Consider the following 18,574-nt stretch of genomic DNA (forward strand, 5'->3'; position numbering starts at 1 on the left):
CATTGAGCTCAGTTGTGACACCTTCCCCCAGCTATTCCGCACACACAAGCACTATCACAATTGTCACTGCTCACATTAGTAGTCCAGATCAACTTGTTAATGCATCACACAAGTGCTGGCTCCCGGTTTAGCAATGCTTTGATTTTAAAATTCTCATCCTTGTTTTCAAATCCCTCCATGGCCTTCACTCTCCCTATCTGTGTAACTTCCTCCAGCCTCTACCTCTCTTTCCTCCCTTTCCTCCTTTATGACCGTTATTAAAATCTACCTCTTTGAACAAGCTTTTAGTCATCTATCCGAATATCTCTTTATGTGGATCAGTGTTAATTTTTGTTTGAGAGCTCCTGTGGGGCACCTTAAAACTGTTGTTATTTAGTACCACACTCACCCAGCTGTGTACCACTAACACTGTCAGAGAGGTGACCTGTTCATAGATCTCAGCCAGTGCCCGTCCTTAACCTCTTGTAAGCATTGAGAGTGACTCCCTCCAAATCTCTGAACTACTCTGTGTGACAGTGAGTGTTGCATGAAGGTTCATGTTTGTATGTTGGAAGATGAACCTAAGGACCTGGCAGGGAAAACAAAATAAAACAGAGGGGAAAGTGTTGTATGTTTGTTTTGTACGCTGCCACCTTAATATGCTTAGTTAGTCTAGTTTAGTGAGATTCCTTAGTCTGGAGTAATTAAATTTAACTATGCACAGCTTCTCACCAGTCTGTGTGACTCCTCCAAAGTCACGCTGCATCTATCTTTAAGTCTCTCTCACATGTGAGCTCTTGCATCATCATGGTCGGACGTATTCTTTACACTCTCTCACCATTAATCCTTTCAGATGCTACAATGGATGATATTGGTTAACATGTTTGCCTAATTTTTTAATCAAAGTGTTCATTTTAAATTTCACATGAGCGTGGGAACCAATACATTACAAATGGAACTTCAACCCCAAAACCTTGTGAGAAGCTGAGTGATGTATTTTATCCTACATAAGAGCAGCAGAAGTTGGAGCAGGAGAGAGCCTTGAGACTGCTCCATTATTCATGGCTGTTCTTCTACATCAACTCCACTTTCCAGTCCTATCCTCAAGTCCCTCGATTCCATCAGTGCTCAAAAATATATCTTGAATATACTCTGGGGTAGAGAATTCTAAAGATTTGCAACCCTCTGAGTGAAGAAATTTCTCCTCATCTCAGTCCTAAAATGATTGGCCCCTTATCCGGTTAGTCAGTGCATTAAGTGCTGTAATACTGAGCCATTCAGGTATGGTCTACGTTGAATTGGTGAATTTCACTAAGATGACAAAAGAGGTTCTGCAATTGAGCATCCTGTCTCTGCCTCTCAGGGATCCTCTTCCATGATCACTGTTCAGTGATTCCTACTGCAGAATGCATATGTCAGAGTTCAGATATTGACAGGACCAGGCTCAGATGTGACGCACCCTACAGCTTACTAGCATGCTATAGTTTATTGAATAAACTCATAGATCATGAACAACCACTGGGAGAGATGCCAGAGGACACTTAGTTGTCTGTAGAATCAAACAGCGGCGATGGTACAGTGCCTTCAGAGGAGCAGCTGAGAGAAATCCCAGAAACAGCAAACTCGACTTGGGTGAAATGACACAATGAAAGTTTACCTGTACTTTAACAGTGGGATCTCTCACCCAGTCAATGAAACTAGTATTGAATAAACCCATAATTCTTGAGAGCAGAGATGCTGTAATACAGGGGGCTACCGTGGTGACAAGAGTGTCAACATTGTCCTTTCACAAATACTAGTGCATTTCACTTCTGAGGCTTTTTGTACACACAAGAGAACAATTGTAACTGAAATACTTACTTTGATCTGGCTCCTTATCACAGCAAAAAGCCTCAAAGCACTTTATTGAATTACTTGACAGAACTGCCCATTGCCTGGGCCAGTGTCCAGTGTTTTGTGCATTTACCCAATCTACTTCCCTCCTTCTCACTTTCTAACACCTCCTGGATGAATATCTCTGTGCTGATGCTCAGGAGGGAGAGTGTGAATGAGGAAGTGCCGGTAGGTTTGGATAAAGGGCCATCTTTCTTTTCTGCTTCTTCCTGGGCACATATAGAAGAGAAAAAGAGATAAGTTAGAATGTGTTACAGAGGATCAGCAATATCACTTGCATTATGAGGGAAATGTCATTTTGAACCTGCAGAGGTCACTTGCCCTCCAACCTGTGCTTCTCCATCGGTAGTCTCTCTCCTCTCTACCCCTGGATCTGCAATGCTTCCTCCCACAGGGGGTGAGGGGGCAGATGTTTGGGGGTCTGCCACCTCTCTCAGCTGTTATCGTGTCTCATCCCCTCTAAACAGAATGTAGAAAGTGTAAGTAACAATTTGTAATGAGATACTGGTATCAGTGTGTGGGTCTTAATAGGTAGGTTGAAAGGTGCACCTAACAATTAATTACATTCCATGACAGCTCAGATGTGGAGGTAATGTAAGAAACGATGTGAGTGAAAGTTTGGGAGTGTAAGAGGCATCACACTTCTTTCCAGGCATTCTTGTAAGCAATTCAAACACATGAAAAAAAGAACTTGTATTTATATAGAACCTTTCATCTCTTTAGGACATAAAGTACGTCACAGCAATAGATTACTTTTCAAGTATAGTGAGTGTTGCTATGTAGTAAGATGGGGCAGTCAATTTGTGCATTCCAAACAGCAGTGAGATAAAGAATTGGTTAAGCTGTTTTGATGGTCATTGGTTGAGGATAAACATTGGCCAGGACCTGGGGAGAACTACCCTGTTCTTCTTTGAATAGTGCCATTGGATCAGAAGGTAAATAGGCAGATAGAACTTCAGTTTAATATTTCATGTTGATAGACAATGGGCTTGATTTTGTTGTCCTGCTGCTGCTCCCGGTGGCGGCTGCAGAAAATGGCGGCCGCCCCACACGGGATCCGCACCACTGTGCTGCCACGCAACTGCGATTCTGCAGCGGGCCGCCACTTAACATACTGACACGGGCTGCCTCCCCTCCCCAATCACGCGCTGGGGTCGGCATTGGCGACGCCAGGATAGGTGTCACCTGATGTGGGAGCAAATGCTGGCACCATATTTAAAAGGCTGCCAGCCCTGCAAACAAAATGCAGAGTTGACCCCTTTCCCCCCCATCGAGACACAGAATGCAGAGTTGACCCCTTTCCCCCCCGATCTATAAGCAGAATGCAGAATTGACCCCTTCCCCCCAACTATACATAGAATGCAGAGTTGACCCCTTCCCCCCATCTATACACAGAATGCAGAGTTGACCCCTTCCCCCTCATCTATACACAGAATGCAGAGCTGACCCCATCCCCCCCATCTATACACAGAATGCAGAGCTGACCCCTTCCCCCCCATCTATACACAGAATGCAGAATTGACCCCTTCCCCCCCATCTAAAAGCAGAATGCAGAATTGACCCCTTCCCCCCAACTATACACAGAATGCAGAATTGACCCCTTCCCCCCCATCTATACACAGAATGCAGAGTTGGCCCCTTCCCCCCCATCTATACACAGAATGCAGAATTGACCCCTCCCCCCCATCTATACACAGAATGCAGAGTTGACCCCTTCCCCCCCATCTATACACAGAATGCAGATTTGACCCCTTCCCCCCCCATCTATACACAGAATACAAAGTTGACCCCTTCCACCCCCATCTCTACACAGAATGCAGAGTTGACCCCTTCCCCCCCATCTATACACAGAATGCAGAGTTGACCCCTTCCCCCTCATCTATGCACAGAATGCAGAGTTGACCCCTTCCCCCCATCTCTACACAGAATGCAGAGTTGACCCCTTCCCCCCCATCTATACACAGAATGCAGAGTTGACCCCTTCCCCCTCATCTATGCACAGAATGCAGAGTTGACCCCTTCCCCCCATCTCTACACAGAATGCAGAGTTGACCCCTTCCCCCTCATCTATACACAGAATGCAGAGTTGACCCCTTCCCCCCCATCTATACACAGAATGCAGAGATGACCCCTTCCCCCCCATCTATACACAGAATGCAGAGTTGACCCCTTCCCCCCCATCTATACACAGAATGCAGAGTTGACCCCTTCCCCCCCATCTATACACAAAATGCAGAGTTGACCCCTTCCCCCTCATCTATACACAGAATGCAGAGTTGACCCCTTCCCCCCCCATCTATACACAGAATGCAGAGTTGACCCCTTCCCCCCCATCTATACACAGAATGCAGAGTTGACCCCTTCCCCCCCATCTATACACAGAATGCAGATTTGACCCCTTCCCCCCCCATCTATACACAGAATACAAAGTTGACCCCTTCCACCCCCATCTCTACACAGAATGCAGAGTTGACCCCTTCCCCCCCATCTATACACAGAATGCAGAGTTGACCCCTTCCCCCTCATCTATGCACAGAATGCAGAGTTGACCCCTTCCCCCCATCTCTACACAGAATGCAGAGTTGACCCCTTCCCCCCCATCTATACACAGAATGCAGAGTTGACCCCTTCCCCCTCATCTATGCACAGAATGCAGAGTTGACCCCTTCCCCCCATCTCTACACAGAATGCAGAGTTGACCCCTTCCCCCTCATCTATACACAGAATGCAGAGTTGACCCCTTCCCCCCCATCTATACACAGAATGCAGAGTTGACCCCTTCCCCCCCATCTATACACAGAATGCAGAGTTGACCCCTTCCCCCCCATCTATACACAGAATGCAGAGTTGACCCCTTCCCCCCCATCTATACACAAAATGCAGAGTTGACCCCTTCCCCCCCATCTATACACAGAATGCAGAGTTGACCCCTTCCCCCCCATCTATACACAGAATGCAGAGTTGACCCCTTCCCCCCCATCTATACACAGAATGCAGAGTTGACCCCTTCCCACTCATCTATACACAGAATGCAGAGTTGACCCCTTCCCCCTCATCTATGCACAGAATGCAGAGTTGACCACTTCCCCCCATCTATACACAGAATGCAGAGTTGACCCCTTCCCCCCCATCTATACACAGAATGCAGAGTTGACCTCTTCCCCCCCCATCTATACACAGAATGCAGAGTTGACCCCTTCCCCCCATTTATACACAGAATGCAGAGTTGACCCCTTCCCCCCATCTATACACAGAATGCAAGAGTTGACCTCTTCCCCCCCATCTGTACACAGAATGCAGAGTTGACCCCTTCCCCCATCTATACACAGAATGCAGAGTTGACCTCTTCCCCCCCTCCCCCCCATCTATACACAGAATGCAGAGTTGATCTCTTCCCCCCCCATCTATACGCAGAATACAGAGTTGACCCCTTTCCCCACCATCTATACACAGAATGCAGAGTTGACCCCTTTTCCCCCCATCTATACGCAGAATACAGATTTGAGCCCTTCCCCCCCATCTATACACAGAATGGAGTTGACCCCTTCCCCCCATCTATACACAGAATACAGAATTGACCCCTTTCCCCCCCATCTATACACAGAATGCAGAGTTGTCCCCTTACCCCCACCATCTATATGCAGAATACAGAGTTGAGCCCTTCCCCCCCATCTATGCACAGAATGGAGTTGACCCCTTCCCCCCCATCTTTACACACAATACAGAGTTGACCCCTTTCCCCCCATCTAGACACAGAATACAGAGTTGACCCCTTTCGCCCCCCATCTATACACAGAATGCAGAGTTGTCCCCTTCCCCCCCATCTATATGCAGAATACAGAGTTGAGCCCTTCCCCCCCATCTATGCACAGAATACAGAGTTGACCCCTTCCCCCCCATCTATACACAGAATGCAGAGTTGACCCCTTCCCCCCCCATCTATACACAGAATGCAGAGTTGACCCCTTCCCCCCCATCTATACGCAGAATACAGAGTTGAGCCATTCTACCCCATCTATACACAGAATGGAGTTGACCCCTTGCCCCCTATCTTTTCACAGAATAGCGTTGACCCCTTCCCCCCCATCTATACACAGAATACAGAGTTGACCCCTTCTCCCCCATCTATACACAGAATACAGCGTTGACCCCTTCCCCCCCATCTATACACAGAATGCAGAGTTGACCCCTTCCCCCCCATCTTTACAGTGAGTGCAGAGTTGACCCCTTCCCCCCATCTATACACAGAATGCAGAGTTGACCCCTTCCCCCCATCTTTACAGTGAGTGCAGAGTTGACCCCTTCCCCACCTCAGTGGTACCAGCTTCTCCTGGATGGGAAAGTGAAGGTGCGTGAGTGGTGCATGTCTTGCTCAAGATCTGGAATGGACAGGAAGATCATGGTGAGATATTGTAAACATTTAAACCAGGGTCCCACCGCAGAGTGACGGAGGTGCCGCCACAGAGCTTCCCCACCTCTGGGAAAATCAGGCCCGGCAGTCCCGGTGTTAGGTTCCATGACGGCCACTGCTGCTCCAATTCTCTGGCCTCCCCCCCACCCCCGCCACAGAACCTGATGTTGGGCTGAGCACAGGATCTAGCCCAACATGTGCAACAAAGCAGCACATCCTTAGTACTGCACAGAAGCGTTACTCCAGGTTATGTGCTCAAAACCTTGAATCGGGAATTGAATCCACAGTCCTCCAGCTCGGGGGCAAGAATTTAAATTGACACTTTAACAGAGTGAGAGGGGAAATGGTTGCAAGTGACTGACATGTTTTGTACAGTACATTCTTGGATACTATGGTGTTCCTCTCACCTTGCCTGACCTGGTAAGGCCATTAAACATTTTGTTGCCCTGTATCAAATTGGCATGCGGTGCCATAGTTACCCACTTTTATTTCTGTGTTGTGCAACTTTTGTCAGTTCTGAAGAAGGCATCTCCTCCGGGCATTGTGCCCAGCAGATATTTCTGACTAGCAGCCGAAAAGACTTCTGTTGATGCTCCGCCCACCCATTCAAGCTGCCACAGCCAAGTGCCAGTCAGAAGCATTTACAATGCCTGAAGCTGGTTACAATATTCAAGCTTACACTGATCCTAGAAATGAATGGTAGAGTCAGCGGTCGTGCCGTCAGAAGTCATTGCCTGCAGCACATCTGGTAGCAATATCACCACAGAGGAAAATCTAATCTAGTGTGTCCATCCAGACTGGCCTTCGGTACAGACAGGCCTTCGGTACAGACAGGCCTTCGGTACAGACTGGCCATCGGTACAGACTGGCCTTCGGTACAGACTGGCCATCGGTACAGACTGTCCATCGGTACAGACTGGCCTTCGGTACAGACTGGCCTTCGGTACAGACAGGCCTTCGGTACAGACAGGCCATCGGTACAGACAGGCCATCGGTACAGACTGGCCATCGGTACAGACTGGCCTTCGGTACAGACTGGCCTTCGGTACAGACTGGCCTTCGGTACAGACTGGCCTTCGGTACAGACTGGCCATCGGTACAGACAGGCCATCGGTACAGACAGGCCATCGGTACAATTGACAAACAAGACTTGATACTCTGTCAGTAGATGTCACTAGCACATACAGTGACAGTCAGTGAAATTGAGGTGTTTAAGATGATTGAAGGGTAGAGAGAGAGAAATTATTTCCTCCAGTGATGGAGTCCAGAACAAGAAAGCATAACCGTAAAATTAAAGGTCGGCAGTGCAAGGCTGATGCCAGGAAACACTTCTTCATATAAAGGCAAGTGGAAATCTGGAACTCTCTTCCCCCAAAAAGCCGTTGAAGCTGGGAGATAATTGAAAATGTCAAAACTGAGATTGATAAATTTTTGTTAGGCAAGGGTTAAGGGTTACAGAACCAAGGTGGGTAGATGGAGTTAGGATACAGATCAGCCATGATCTAATAGAATAGTGGAACAGGCTCGAGGGACTGAATGACCTACTCCTATGTTCCTACCAAATTGTATCAGATTTCAAAGCATTTTTCTTTTGGATTGAGAAACTGAGGTGAAGAGCCAAGACACACAGTGCAGGGCAGCATGAAGTCCGCAAACAGTAGGGGAGAAGCTGAGGTAACTCAGAAAGCAGTGATTAACGAACTGCCAAAGTTGTAGATCATCAGAGCAAGGAGTTAAAGGAAGTGTAGAGATCCACAGTTTTGAGGTCCTGGAAAAGAGTGGTCGCTTAGGATGATTCATTAAACCTTAACCTTAAAACAGTGAGGATGCAGAGAGAAGGAAGAGTATGCAGGAAACTGACTTGTTCAAATGAACAGGAGTACCATATTTTGGAAATGGATGTTTGATTAGCTTTCCAGTCTCAGAATCCATGGTCTACAATTAATACTGTGCTGCCAGCACAGAAAACCAAAGTAATTGTATAAGTATGATAAATGCCAGGCATTCCCATGGTAACGGACCATCATATGAAGGTCATGAGTTGTGGTTTACCACAATATACTGCAATACCAGTAAATGTCTTAATGGGGACATTTTTAGGGACTGCACCAGCAGCAGCAATGTCCAAAGAGCCAGAAACAAGAACTGGCCTGGAGTTAATGCTCAGTTAATGGCCCACACAATGCAATGTATTCTGCATTGTTCCTTTGGTTTGCTCCTGTGGTTGATGACGTCCTCTGAAAACACTCAGGCTGCGCACTTATCCATTATTCCAGAATGATGGAATGTGTGAGGATTGTCTCAGTAGTTACTTTTACAGCCGCCAGGCACCACCGCTGATGTCACCTCCGAGAACGGCAGCCTCATTACCAAAGGCTGATTGCAGTTTTGTGTCAAAATGTCTATCATTTGTTTTACTGGTGAACTGTGCCTCTTCAAGCAGAATATAAAATGGAGTACTCCACCACAGGGAAGGATAGCTTTCTGTAAAATTAAACCAATGGGCATCTTGGCACCCAGGTGCACAAGGCTGAAGGGTTGTAGTTTGCAAGGGAGTGGGGGGTGGGGTGGGGGGGGGGGTGGGAAGCAAATTTAGTTAACCATTTTAGTGCTGGTCTTAAATGATTATTTTCCTTGGGGGTCCCTGATAATCCAGCATTGAATGATTCAAGGAAAGACAGCATCATAAAATGAGGTTTAGCATAACTTCATGCTCAGGCTTACAGCTTACAACCTCCACATTTCCAGCAACTATTTTTAAGGAAATGTCTCTCAATACAGCTGCTCAGGGAGGGACATCTATCAATGCTTGTACTATACCATTAAGGTACATTTTCCGTGATTGCGTTCCAGTTGGAGTGCCAATTGATGAACCAGGTGAGGGTGTAGGCACTCCTCATTCACAGCACACCCAATTGCATCGTATTTTCTGTCATCAAGATCAATTGTCGCAAAGTTGGAAGTGCCACAAATTGTCTGCATTGAGCTCCACACTGCATCTCCACTCATCTGTTCCATCAAGCAAGACTACACAATGGGAACAAAGTCGAGGAAAACGTCCCTTTCTAATCTTTCAGAATAGATCCCTCTCTCCCAGTGGCAATCTTTTTAGGGCTAAATTACTTTGCCTTTGCGAGAGTTTATGATAGAGTAAATAAGGAAAAACTTTCCAATGGCAGAAGGCGGGGGGTGGGGGAGTAGGGGGGGGGGGCGCGGTTACACAGGTTTAAAGTGATTTGCAAAAGAACCAGAAATAAATTTCAAGAGGGAATTGGATAAACACTCGAAGGGGAACAATTTGCAGGGCTATGGAGTAAGAGTAGGGGAGTGGGACCAATTGGATAGCTCTCCCAAAAAGCCGGCACATGCACGATGGACAGAATAGCCTCCTTCTGTGCTGTATCATTGCACGATTCTGTAATTTCTGCCTAAGGAACCATCAGTTTCCAGCCGCAAAGAAAAAAATAAGGGATGGAGGCACACTACACTGTCACCACACCTTTTGAGTTGTCCAGTGATAGCCTAGGCATTCCCTGAGTAGTTATATTCGAGGCATGTATGTGAGATTAGCGGGGACAAATGAGGCTTTAGTGGCATTTTTGTGCATATTTTCTGCTTGCACACCCTTTAGAAAGGCCACCAAGAAGGTGTAGGCATTGGGTCCCAACCCTGAGCAATCTCAGGTTGGAGAAGCTGAGAGGAGCAGGCACCAAGGCCATAAAAGACCAGAAAAGGTAAGTGTTGTTTTTTTAATTTTAAAGGAGTCCCTGCAATTTTGGACCCCAAGGCCTATTTCTGGACAGGAGCCAGAAAACCCCAAAGCTAGCCAGCACTTGGATTAACTCAAGTGTGGGCCCTTGTGCCTCAAAGAGTTTTGTGGAATGACAAAGGAAGAGAAGTGGCCTATTCAGCCCCTCAAGCCAGTTCGTTATTCTATTAGATCATGGCTGATCTGTATCTTAACTCCATCTACTCACCTTGTTTCCATATCCTTTAATACTCTTGCCTAACAAAAATTTCCGTCTTGAAATTTTCAGTTGATTCCCAGCCTCAACAGCTTTTTGGGAGACGAGTTCCAGATTGTGTGAAAGAAAATGGAGTATTTTGAATAAGAAGTATTCCCCTTTCAGTAAATCAGCCATTAGTTAATTATAAAACATTGGCGCTGTTCATTGATGAATGGACTATATTACATTCGAATTGCTGTGCAATAACCTGTAATACAAATTGTCATATTAATGTAGATATTGGTACTCCCAATTTATATTGATTGCTTTGCTTTAGAAAAGTTTAACCTATATGAGAATCCAAGTTAGAGTCATCAACATGAAGAAGTCTTTTGATAGTTTTTTGAGATAGGACCTGCGCATGTGATGGTTAACAAGACAGGACCTGAATTATTACAGTCAATTTTATTCATAGTGGATTTTATGCAACTGCCTGATGTATATATCATAGAGAACAGTGGATGGCTGTGAATGATTGTAAGGCTAGGGGTTCTGATGACTGCACATTGCAACAACAAAGCTGGTAGCTTACAATATCATTTGGATACCTTATAATTCACCTTGTTATCATAGAATTATAGAATAATGCAGAAATCAACAAGCGCATGGGTAAGGCTTCCACTGCTATGTCCAGACTGGCCAAGAGAGTGTGGGAAAATGGCGCACTGACACGGAGCACAAAAGTCCGAGTGTATCAGGCCTGTGTCCTCAGTACCTTGCTCTATGGCAGCGAGGCCTGGACAACGTATGCCAGCCAAGAGCGACGTCTCAATTCATTCCATCTTCGCTGCCTCCGGAGAATACTTGGCATCAGGTGGCAGGACCGTATCTCCAACACAGAAGTCCTCGAGGCGGCCAACATCCCCAGCTTGTACACACTACTGAGTCAGCGGCGCTTGAGATGGCTTGGCCATGTGAGCCGCATGGAAGATGGCAGGATCCCCAAAGGCACATTGTACAGTGAGCTCGCCACTGGTATCAGACCCACCGGCCGTCCACGTCTCTGCTTTAAAGACGTCTGCAAACGCGACATGAAGTCCTGTGACATTGATCACAAGTCGTGGGAGTCAGTTGCCAGCGTTCGCCAGAGCTGGCGGGCAGCCATAAAGACAGGGCTAAAATGTGGCGAGTCGAAGAGACTTAGTAGTTGGCAGGAAAAAAGACAGAGGCGCAAGGGGAGAGCCAACTGTGCAACAGCCCCGACAAACAAATTTCTCTGCAGCACCTGTGGAAGAGCCTGTCACTCTAGAATTGGCCTTTATAGCCACTCCAGGCGCTGCTTCACAAACCACTGACCACCTCCAGGCGCGTATCCATTGTCTCTCAAGATAAGGAGGCCCAAAAGAAATAGAATAATGCAGCACAGGAGGCCATTTGACCCATTGAGTCTGCAGCATCTCTTTCAAATACCAATCCAGTTAGTCCCATTACTCAGTCTTTTTCCTTATCCCTTTGAGTATTTATCCAATTGTCTTTTGAAGGCTACTATTGAATCTGTATGGACCATCCTATCAGATAGTGCATTCCAAATCCTAACCACTCACGTAAAAAGGTTTTTCCTCATGTTGCCCCTGGTTCGTTTGCCAATCACCTTAAATCCCTGCTTTCTGGTTATCGACTCTTCAGCCATTGTAAACAGTTTCTCTTTAGTTAATCTATCTAAACCCTTCATGATTTGAAACAGCACTATCAAATCTCCTCTTAGCCTTCTCTGCTCTAAGGAGAACAACCTGGCTTCTCCAGTCTATGCACACAACTGTAATCCCTCACCCCTGGAACCATTCTAGTAAATCACTTCTGTACCCTCTCCAAACCTTCACATTCTTCCTACAGTGCGGTGCCCAAAATTGGACACAATCCTCCAGCTGGCACTGAACTAATGTTTTATAATGGTTCAGCGTAACATCCAGGCTTTTATACTCTACGTCTCTATTTATAAAGTCCAGGATCCCATATGTTTGATTAACTGTTTTGTTACCCTACCCTGCCCTGCCACCTTCAAAGATTTTGTGCATAAACACCCCCAGGTCTCTCTGCTGTTGCACCCCCTTTAAAATTGTACCATTTAGCACATGATTGTCTTTCCTCATTCTTCCTACCGCAATGTATCACCTCACACTTTTCTGTGTTGAATTTCATCTGTCATGTGACTGCCCATTCCACCAGCCTGTGGTGAAATAGGTGAAACAGCGATTTATGTGTTCTTCTTTCAATTTAGTATATTGTATTCACTACTCACAATGCTGTCTGATCTACATTTGGGAGACCAAATGCAGATCGGGTGATCGCTTTGCAGAACACCTCCATCCTGTCTGCAGGCGTGACGGCGGGCTTTCAATGGTCTGTCGTTTTAATTCTCCACCTTGCTGTCACGCTGACCTCTCTGTCCTCTGCCTCCTGCAGTGTTCCAATGAAGCTCAATGTAAGCTCGAGGAACAGCACCTCATCTTTTGTTTAGGCAATTTACAGCCTTCCTGACTCAGCATTGAATTCAATAAGAGGATATAGGTTGGTGGAATGGGCGGACAAGTGGCAGATGAAATTTAATGCAGAGTGGTGTGAAGTGATTCATTTTGGTAGGACGAAGTAGGAGAGGCAATATAAACTAAAGGATACAATTCTAAAGGAGGTGCAGGGGCAGAGGGACCAGGGATATATGTGCACAAATCATTGAAGGTCAGATTGAGAAAGTGGTTAATAAAGCATACAGGATGATGGGCTTTATAAATGGGGGCATAGAGTACCAAAGCTGGGAAGTTCTGATAAACCTAAATCTAACCCTGGTATAGCCTCAACTGGAGTATTTAGGCCAGTTCTGGCACAACACTTTCGGAAGGATGTGAAGGCATTAGAAAGGGTGCAGAAAAAGTTGTGAGAATGGTTCAGGGGTGAGGAACTTCAGTTATGTAGATAGATTGGAGAAGCTGGGCCTGGCCTGTTCTCCTTGGAGAAGAGATGATTAAGAGGAAATTTGATAGAGGTATTCAAAGTCATTGTGGGTTTTGAACAGAGTAGATAGGGAGAAACTGTTCCCATTGGTGGAGGGATCGAGAACCAGGGGAGACCGATTTAAGGTGATTGGCAAAAGAAACAACGGCAACATGAAAAAAATCTTTTTTTACACATCGAGTGGTTAGGATCTGGAATACACTGCCTGAGAGTGTGGTGGAGGCAGATTCAATCATGACTTTCAAAAGGGAATTAGATAATTACCCGGTGAGAAAACTTTTGCAGGGCTATGGGGAAAATGCGTGGGAGGGGGACTAGGTGAGTTGCTGTTGGAGAGAGCTAGGACGGCCACAATAGGCCACATAGCTTCCTCCTGTGCTGTAACCAATCTATGATTCACTATCATTTCTCAGGGTAATTAGGGATAGTTAATAAATGCCAGCCTTGCCAGTGATGCCACATCCAGAAAATAAATAGATAAAGGCTAGCCAATCAATGCAACTAAATAACATAATCAAGAAGTCCAATTTTAACATAAAGCCCACCCTCAGTACTAATCTTTCAGTATTGCAGCAAGCAAGGTTCTATACATGTGATGCAATTCCTTTACAGCACTCATGCCCCCCCATGCCCTTGTGTTTTAGGTCAAGTTTTACGATAAACACACTACTGTGTAATAGTTTATTTGTATCATAACCCTTCCTGGGTTTTGCTTTCAGATATTGATTGCAGGGCTATGTATAGATTTAATGTTTTAACATTTATGGGTATGTGGGTTGAATTATTATTAGTGACTTTTCACAGCTTTTCACCATCTCCTTCCCTTCTCTGTTTCTCCTCACTGCTGTTTTTCGTTGCTTTCGTGCTGTCCTGCATATTTTATTCATGAGTGGATTGATAAGGCAGTGCCAGTACTGGTGGCCATAGATAGGAACAGACCCAAAAAAGCTTTCATGTGCGTTATGTATGTAATTTTTTTTCCCATTAAATTATTTATTTCTTACACGGTAAAAGGTTTAGAAAGGAAGGACTCGCATTCATATGGCAGTTTTCACATGCTCAGAACATCCCAAATCACTTTACAACCGACAAAGTACTTTTGAAATGTAACTTCTGTTGTTATGTAGAAAAATGCAGCAGCTAATTTGTGCATACCAAGGTCCCACAACAGCAATGAGATAATGACCGGATCATCTGTCTTAGTGATGTCAGCTGAAGGATGAATATTGGCCAGAGCACCAAAGAGAAAGCCCTGCTTTCCAAATATAGAAACTTTTAGATCTATCCAAAAGACAGCACCTGTGACAGTGCAGCACTCCATCAAGTACTACACTGAAGTGTTATGTAGATTATCAAGTTTCTGGAGTAGGGCTTGATCCCTTAACTGTTTGAGGCAAGAGTCCTTCCATGGAGCCAACGCTGCTGCCATCAATGACTGTACATTCCCTCTCCTTTACGTAATGTATTTTGGCACTAAGCATAATTAGAATGCAGTCTTTTGCCTTCACAAGTGGTCGCATTGGGATGGAATCATAGAATCTTACAGCACAAAAGGAGGCCATTTGGCCCATCGAGCCTGTGCCAGCTCTTTGAAAGAGCTATCCAATTAGTCCCACTACTCTGCTCCTTTCCCATAGCACTGCAAACCTTTTCCTTTTCAAGTATTTATCCAATTTCCTTTTGAAAGTCAATAGTTTTTATTTATTTTCAAGTGTTTTTAAACTGCAGGATTCAACTTCTCAAAATATCCTGGTGGGATTTGAGCTCACCATTATTGCCTCTAGATTACTAGCTCAGAAAAATAACCACTCCACTGTTTAATTTTTGTATCCCTTAATCTTTATGGTTTTTATTCCTTTTGAACGTCAACTGTTTCATTTTTTCTTTTCGCAGATGACCGCCACCCTTATGTGAGGAAACAAAGATATATCTTCAACATCAGCGCTATGGAGAAAGAAGGGTTATTGGGAGCAGAGCTGCGAATCCTGCGGACACGGCCAGTAGATTTGAGGAGGGCACGAGCTCCAGGAAGCGTGTACAATCTCAGATTATCCAAGTGCCCAGTAGACAGACAGAAGCCGATCATACTCGACTCTCGCTCTGTTGACGTTTTAGATGCACCCAAATGGGAAGTCTTCAACATTTGGAAGCTCTTCAAAATGTTCAGGAAGGAGCAGCATTTGACTCAAGTGTGCTTTGAGCTGGAGGCCTTAGACAGAGGAAGGACAGTGGATTTAAGAAGCTTGGGCTTTGGCAGAGCAGGACGCCAAACCAAAGAGAAAGCTCTACTGTTGGTGTCTGGCAGGACCAAAAAACGGGATCTATTCTTCAATGAAGTCAAAGCCAGATCTGGGCAGGATGACAAGACTGTTTATGAATTCCTGTTCAACCAGAGGAGGAAGAGAAGAGCCCCTCACACATCCCGCCAAGCAAAAGGCAAGAAGGCCAAGCCAAGGTGCACTAGAAGACCTCTCCATGTGAACTTCAAGGAGATGGGCTGGGATGACTGGATCATTGCTCCATTGGACTATGAAGCATATCACTGTGAGGGGGTTTGTGACTTCCCTCTCCGGTCTCACTTAGAACCCACAAACCATGCCATTATCCAGACACTGATGAACTCCATGGACCCAGAATCCACTCCACCCAGTTGCTGTGTACCCACAAAACTAAGCCCCATTAGTATTTTGTACATAGACTCTGCCAATAATGTGGTCTATAAACAGTACGAGGATATGGTTGTAGAGTCCTGTGGTTGCAGGTAGCATTGGGTTGAATTATCAGGCAATCAGTAATAGGTGCAAATATGGGACTTATGCCATAGAGTATTGCAGGTACAGCTGGTTTTCTGGTGATGCTATTTGCTGTCAAGACACCACAGACCTTTGGTAATAAGTCAAGCATGAATATTCAATGGTGCAGAAATTAAATTGCTGCTGAAGCCAAGAAAGCATCAGCTTTGGCTCCAAATTAACTCAGCAACCACATTGGCTCCAAAGTGTTTTCCTCTCGATGGCACGCCCTATCACTGGAGTGATCCAGCGCCAAAAATCCGATTGTTGACTTATACAGTACGTGCTACTGGTAGTTCATACTACCACCACAATCCACTCATCCATCACTGCCTGCTTAACTCAGACAGACAGGAGACGGTGCTTGGGGGATAAGTAATCCTGAGAAGAAGGGGGTGGGATGGGGGAGGGGAGGGAGGTTAATCTGAGACATGGTGTTAAATTCCAGAAAGCATATTGCGGAAGGATAATGCTGGAGCCTATCTTTACTCAGTTTCACATTTGTTGTGCAGAATAAAAGGATTACAAACATGTAACTCCTCTCTCCAAAACTCTCCACCAGTCTCAGTAAGTGTCTGCTTATAAGTGCTCAAGTAAGACCCCAATTAACACCCTCCACCTGCATTTATTTAAAAAATTGATACACAATTAACAGATTAGCACATGGCTCCAGAAAGATTTTTTTTTACTAATTTGGGGCAAATTGTAATCCTTGCCCTATGTTGAGTGGCTGATGTTGCAGCCAGTTCATTAGTTTCAGAGCATTAAAAATTGTCTCTTCATCAATGCAAACAAGTACTATCCACAATATTGTCCACTGTATCCTCAGTGTCACTGAACGAATACCTAGAGAGAAATCGAGATCAATTCCCCGCTAAATGTTCGCATCTTCTGCTATGATGATGACCAATCTGATGGCACCATTTAGTCATGACCCTTCAGGGAGTAGGGGACATGTGATGTTACAGAGATCCTTCTGCAGGTTGCCAGAACTGCTAGCACTCACCCTCTTAGGGGTGGTTACACAAATACCTGTTATCGATGGGCACAAAGCTTGTTGCTGGCAGCAATAGGCTTGGAAAATGAACCCCTAAACCATTCGCATACGACTTGAACTCTCCAGTCTGTGATCACAATGTTGTGTCAGAGCCCCTTGCCTGATATTCTAACCTTTTGTTATATGAGGGAGCAAGTTGAGTAGGTGGCAGTCGAGCCCTGCACAATATCTCTTTCAATCAGAACCACCTGCAAATTCTTGTCAATAGCAATGCATTAAACATATGTCTTCTTGTTAAAGTGAACTTATAAATCATGCAGCTTTCAAACTTTCATCAAGACACAAGCACTCCTATTTAAACCAACACGATTCAGAGGTTTGAACTCCAAATAAATGGATTTCTAATCTTAGACCTGTTAGGAATAATTAAAAAAGTTCTCCCAAGAAAAAAAAAGGTAAGGATAAACACTCAGAGGCTGAGGCAGGCAGATCACACATAAACCTCCCCTTTCCCTGCAGAACACTATATAATTTAACTCACTCAAAACCCATTGACTTACACAGAGGAACTATTGGGCTCTTTAAATGACAATACCAGTGGCCTAAAAATAGGCAGTTCTTGTTTAGGCAATGTTGGACATTGTGACTGAAAAAATAAACAGGGAGAAAATATATAATGTCTTTTAAAAGCAGCAAGAAACTTTAAAATCCCGTTAGTTTTACTATTCCGTAGGGATATCATCAGATGAGCAGCACAGGGAAAAGAGTAATACAGGTGACCTGAGGTTTATATTAATTTAATATTATTTAGGAATATGATTAAAGTCATGGTAAAGGTCACTCAGCCCATCAAAGCTCAGCCCATACTGAAAACAGATGCCTATTACTTAGGCAATGAGGAAACAATGACTCTTGGGACAACAGGTGCTGGAAGCTGTTACCTGGAAGCCAAATAAGAACATAGGACATATATATCCAAGACTGTGTTGCAAAAAAGCAAATAGCTGCTACCAAACCTTCTCACTTCCAAATGGGGGATGATTTGCCTTTCAATGGTATGAATGCATCCATACCATGGCCAAAAGGATTGTCGCAGTGCACTTGCACATCTTATGGCCATTTGTGTCACTCACTGTGCCACTCAGAAGGGGCTCCTCATACCTCTTGGGTTCAAACCCACAGTTGTCAGTTGTCTGACAATCAAATAGTGACTACCCTCCTTGAAGACAATGTAACCGTCTCCTTGTATATCATTGGAGGTTCCTTAGCCTTGGCTCTGCCAATTTGTTTTGGCTAAGCTCTCCACTCTTAAAACAGATAGAAATATATTTTAGCACATTTTCTGTTGGAGATCATTTTGTCCTTAGTTATGGCTACGTATCTTTCCATTAGGCTCCATGATCAGTTTCAGAGCCATCTCTCTTATTGTACCCCTTCATCTATTGAAATCATCTAGTAGACAATCCTAAATTGGGTGTTACTACCTTAACAGGAAGATTTTGGTTAGGCACAATTCCTCAGCTACTTCAAAAAATTCCACGACACT

The 18,574-nt window shown here is 45.0% G+C and overlaps 1 protein-coding gene across 1 annotated transcript in view; it reads left to right on the plus strand.

Annotated features, from left to right (window-relative positions):
* Positions 1–16,036, plus strand: part of gdf5 (growth differentiation factor 5) — a 40,805-nt gene extending 24,769 nt beyond the window's left edge. The window contains exon 2 of the mRNA XM_068048857.1: positions 15,133–16,036. Within this exon, the coding sequence (XP_067904958.1) occupies positions 15,133–16,004 (872 nt within the window). The 3' untranslated portion in view covers positions 16,005–16,036. The remainder of the gene's footprint in view (positions 1–15,132) is intronic.
* The last annotated feature ends 2,538 nt before the right edge of the window (positions 16,037–18,574 follow it).

Source organism: Heterodontus francisci, chromosome 16 (assembly GCF_036365525.1).
Source record: "Heterodontus francisci isolate sHetFra1 chromosome 16, sHetFra1.hap1, whole genome shotgun sequence".
NCBI classification, from domain to species: Eukaryota; Metazoa; Chordata; class Chondrichthyes; order Heterodontiformes; family Heterodontidae; genus Heterodontus; species Heterodontus francisci.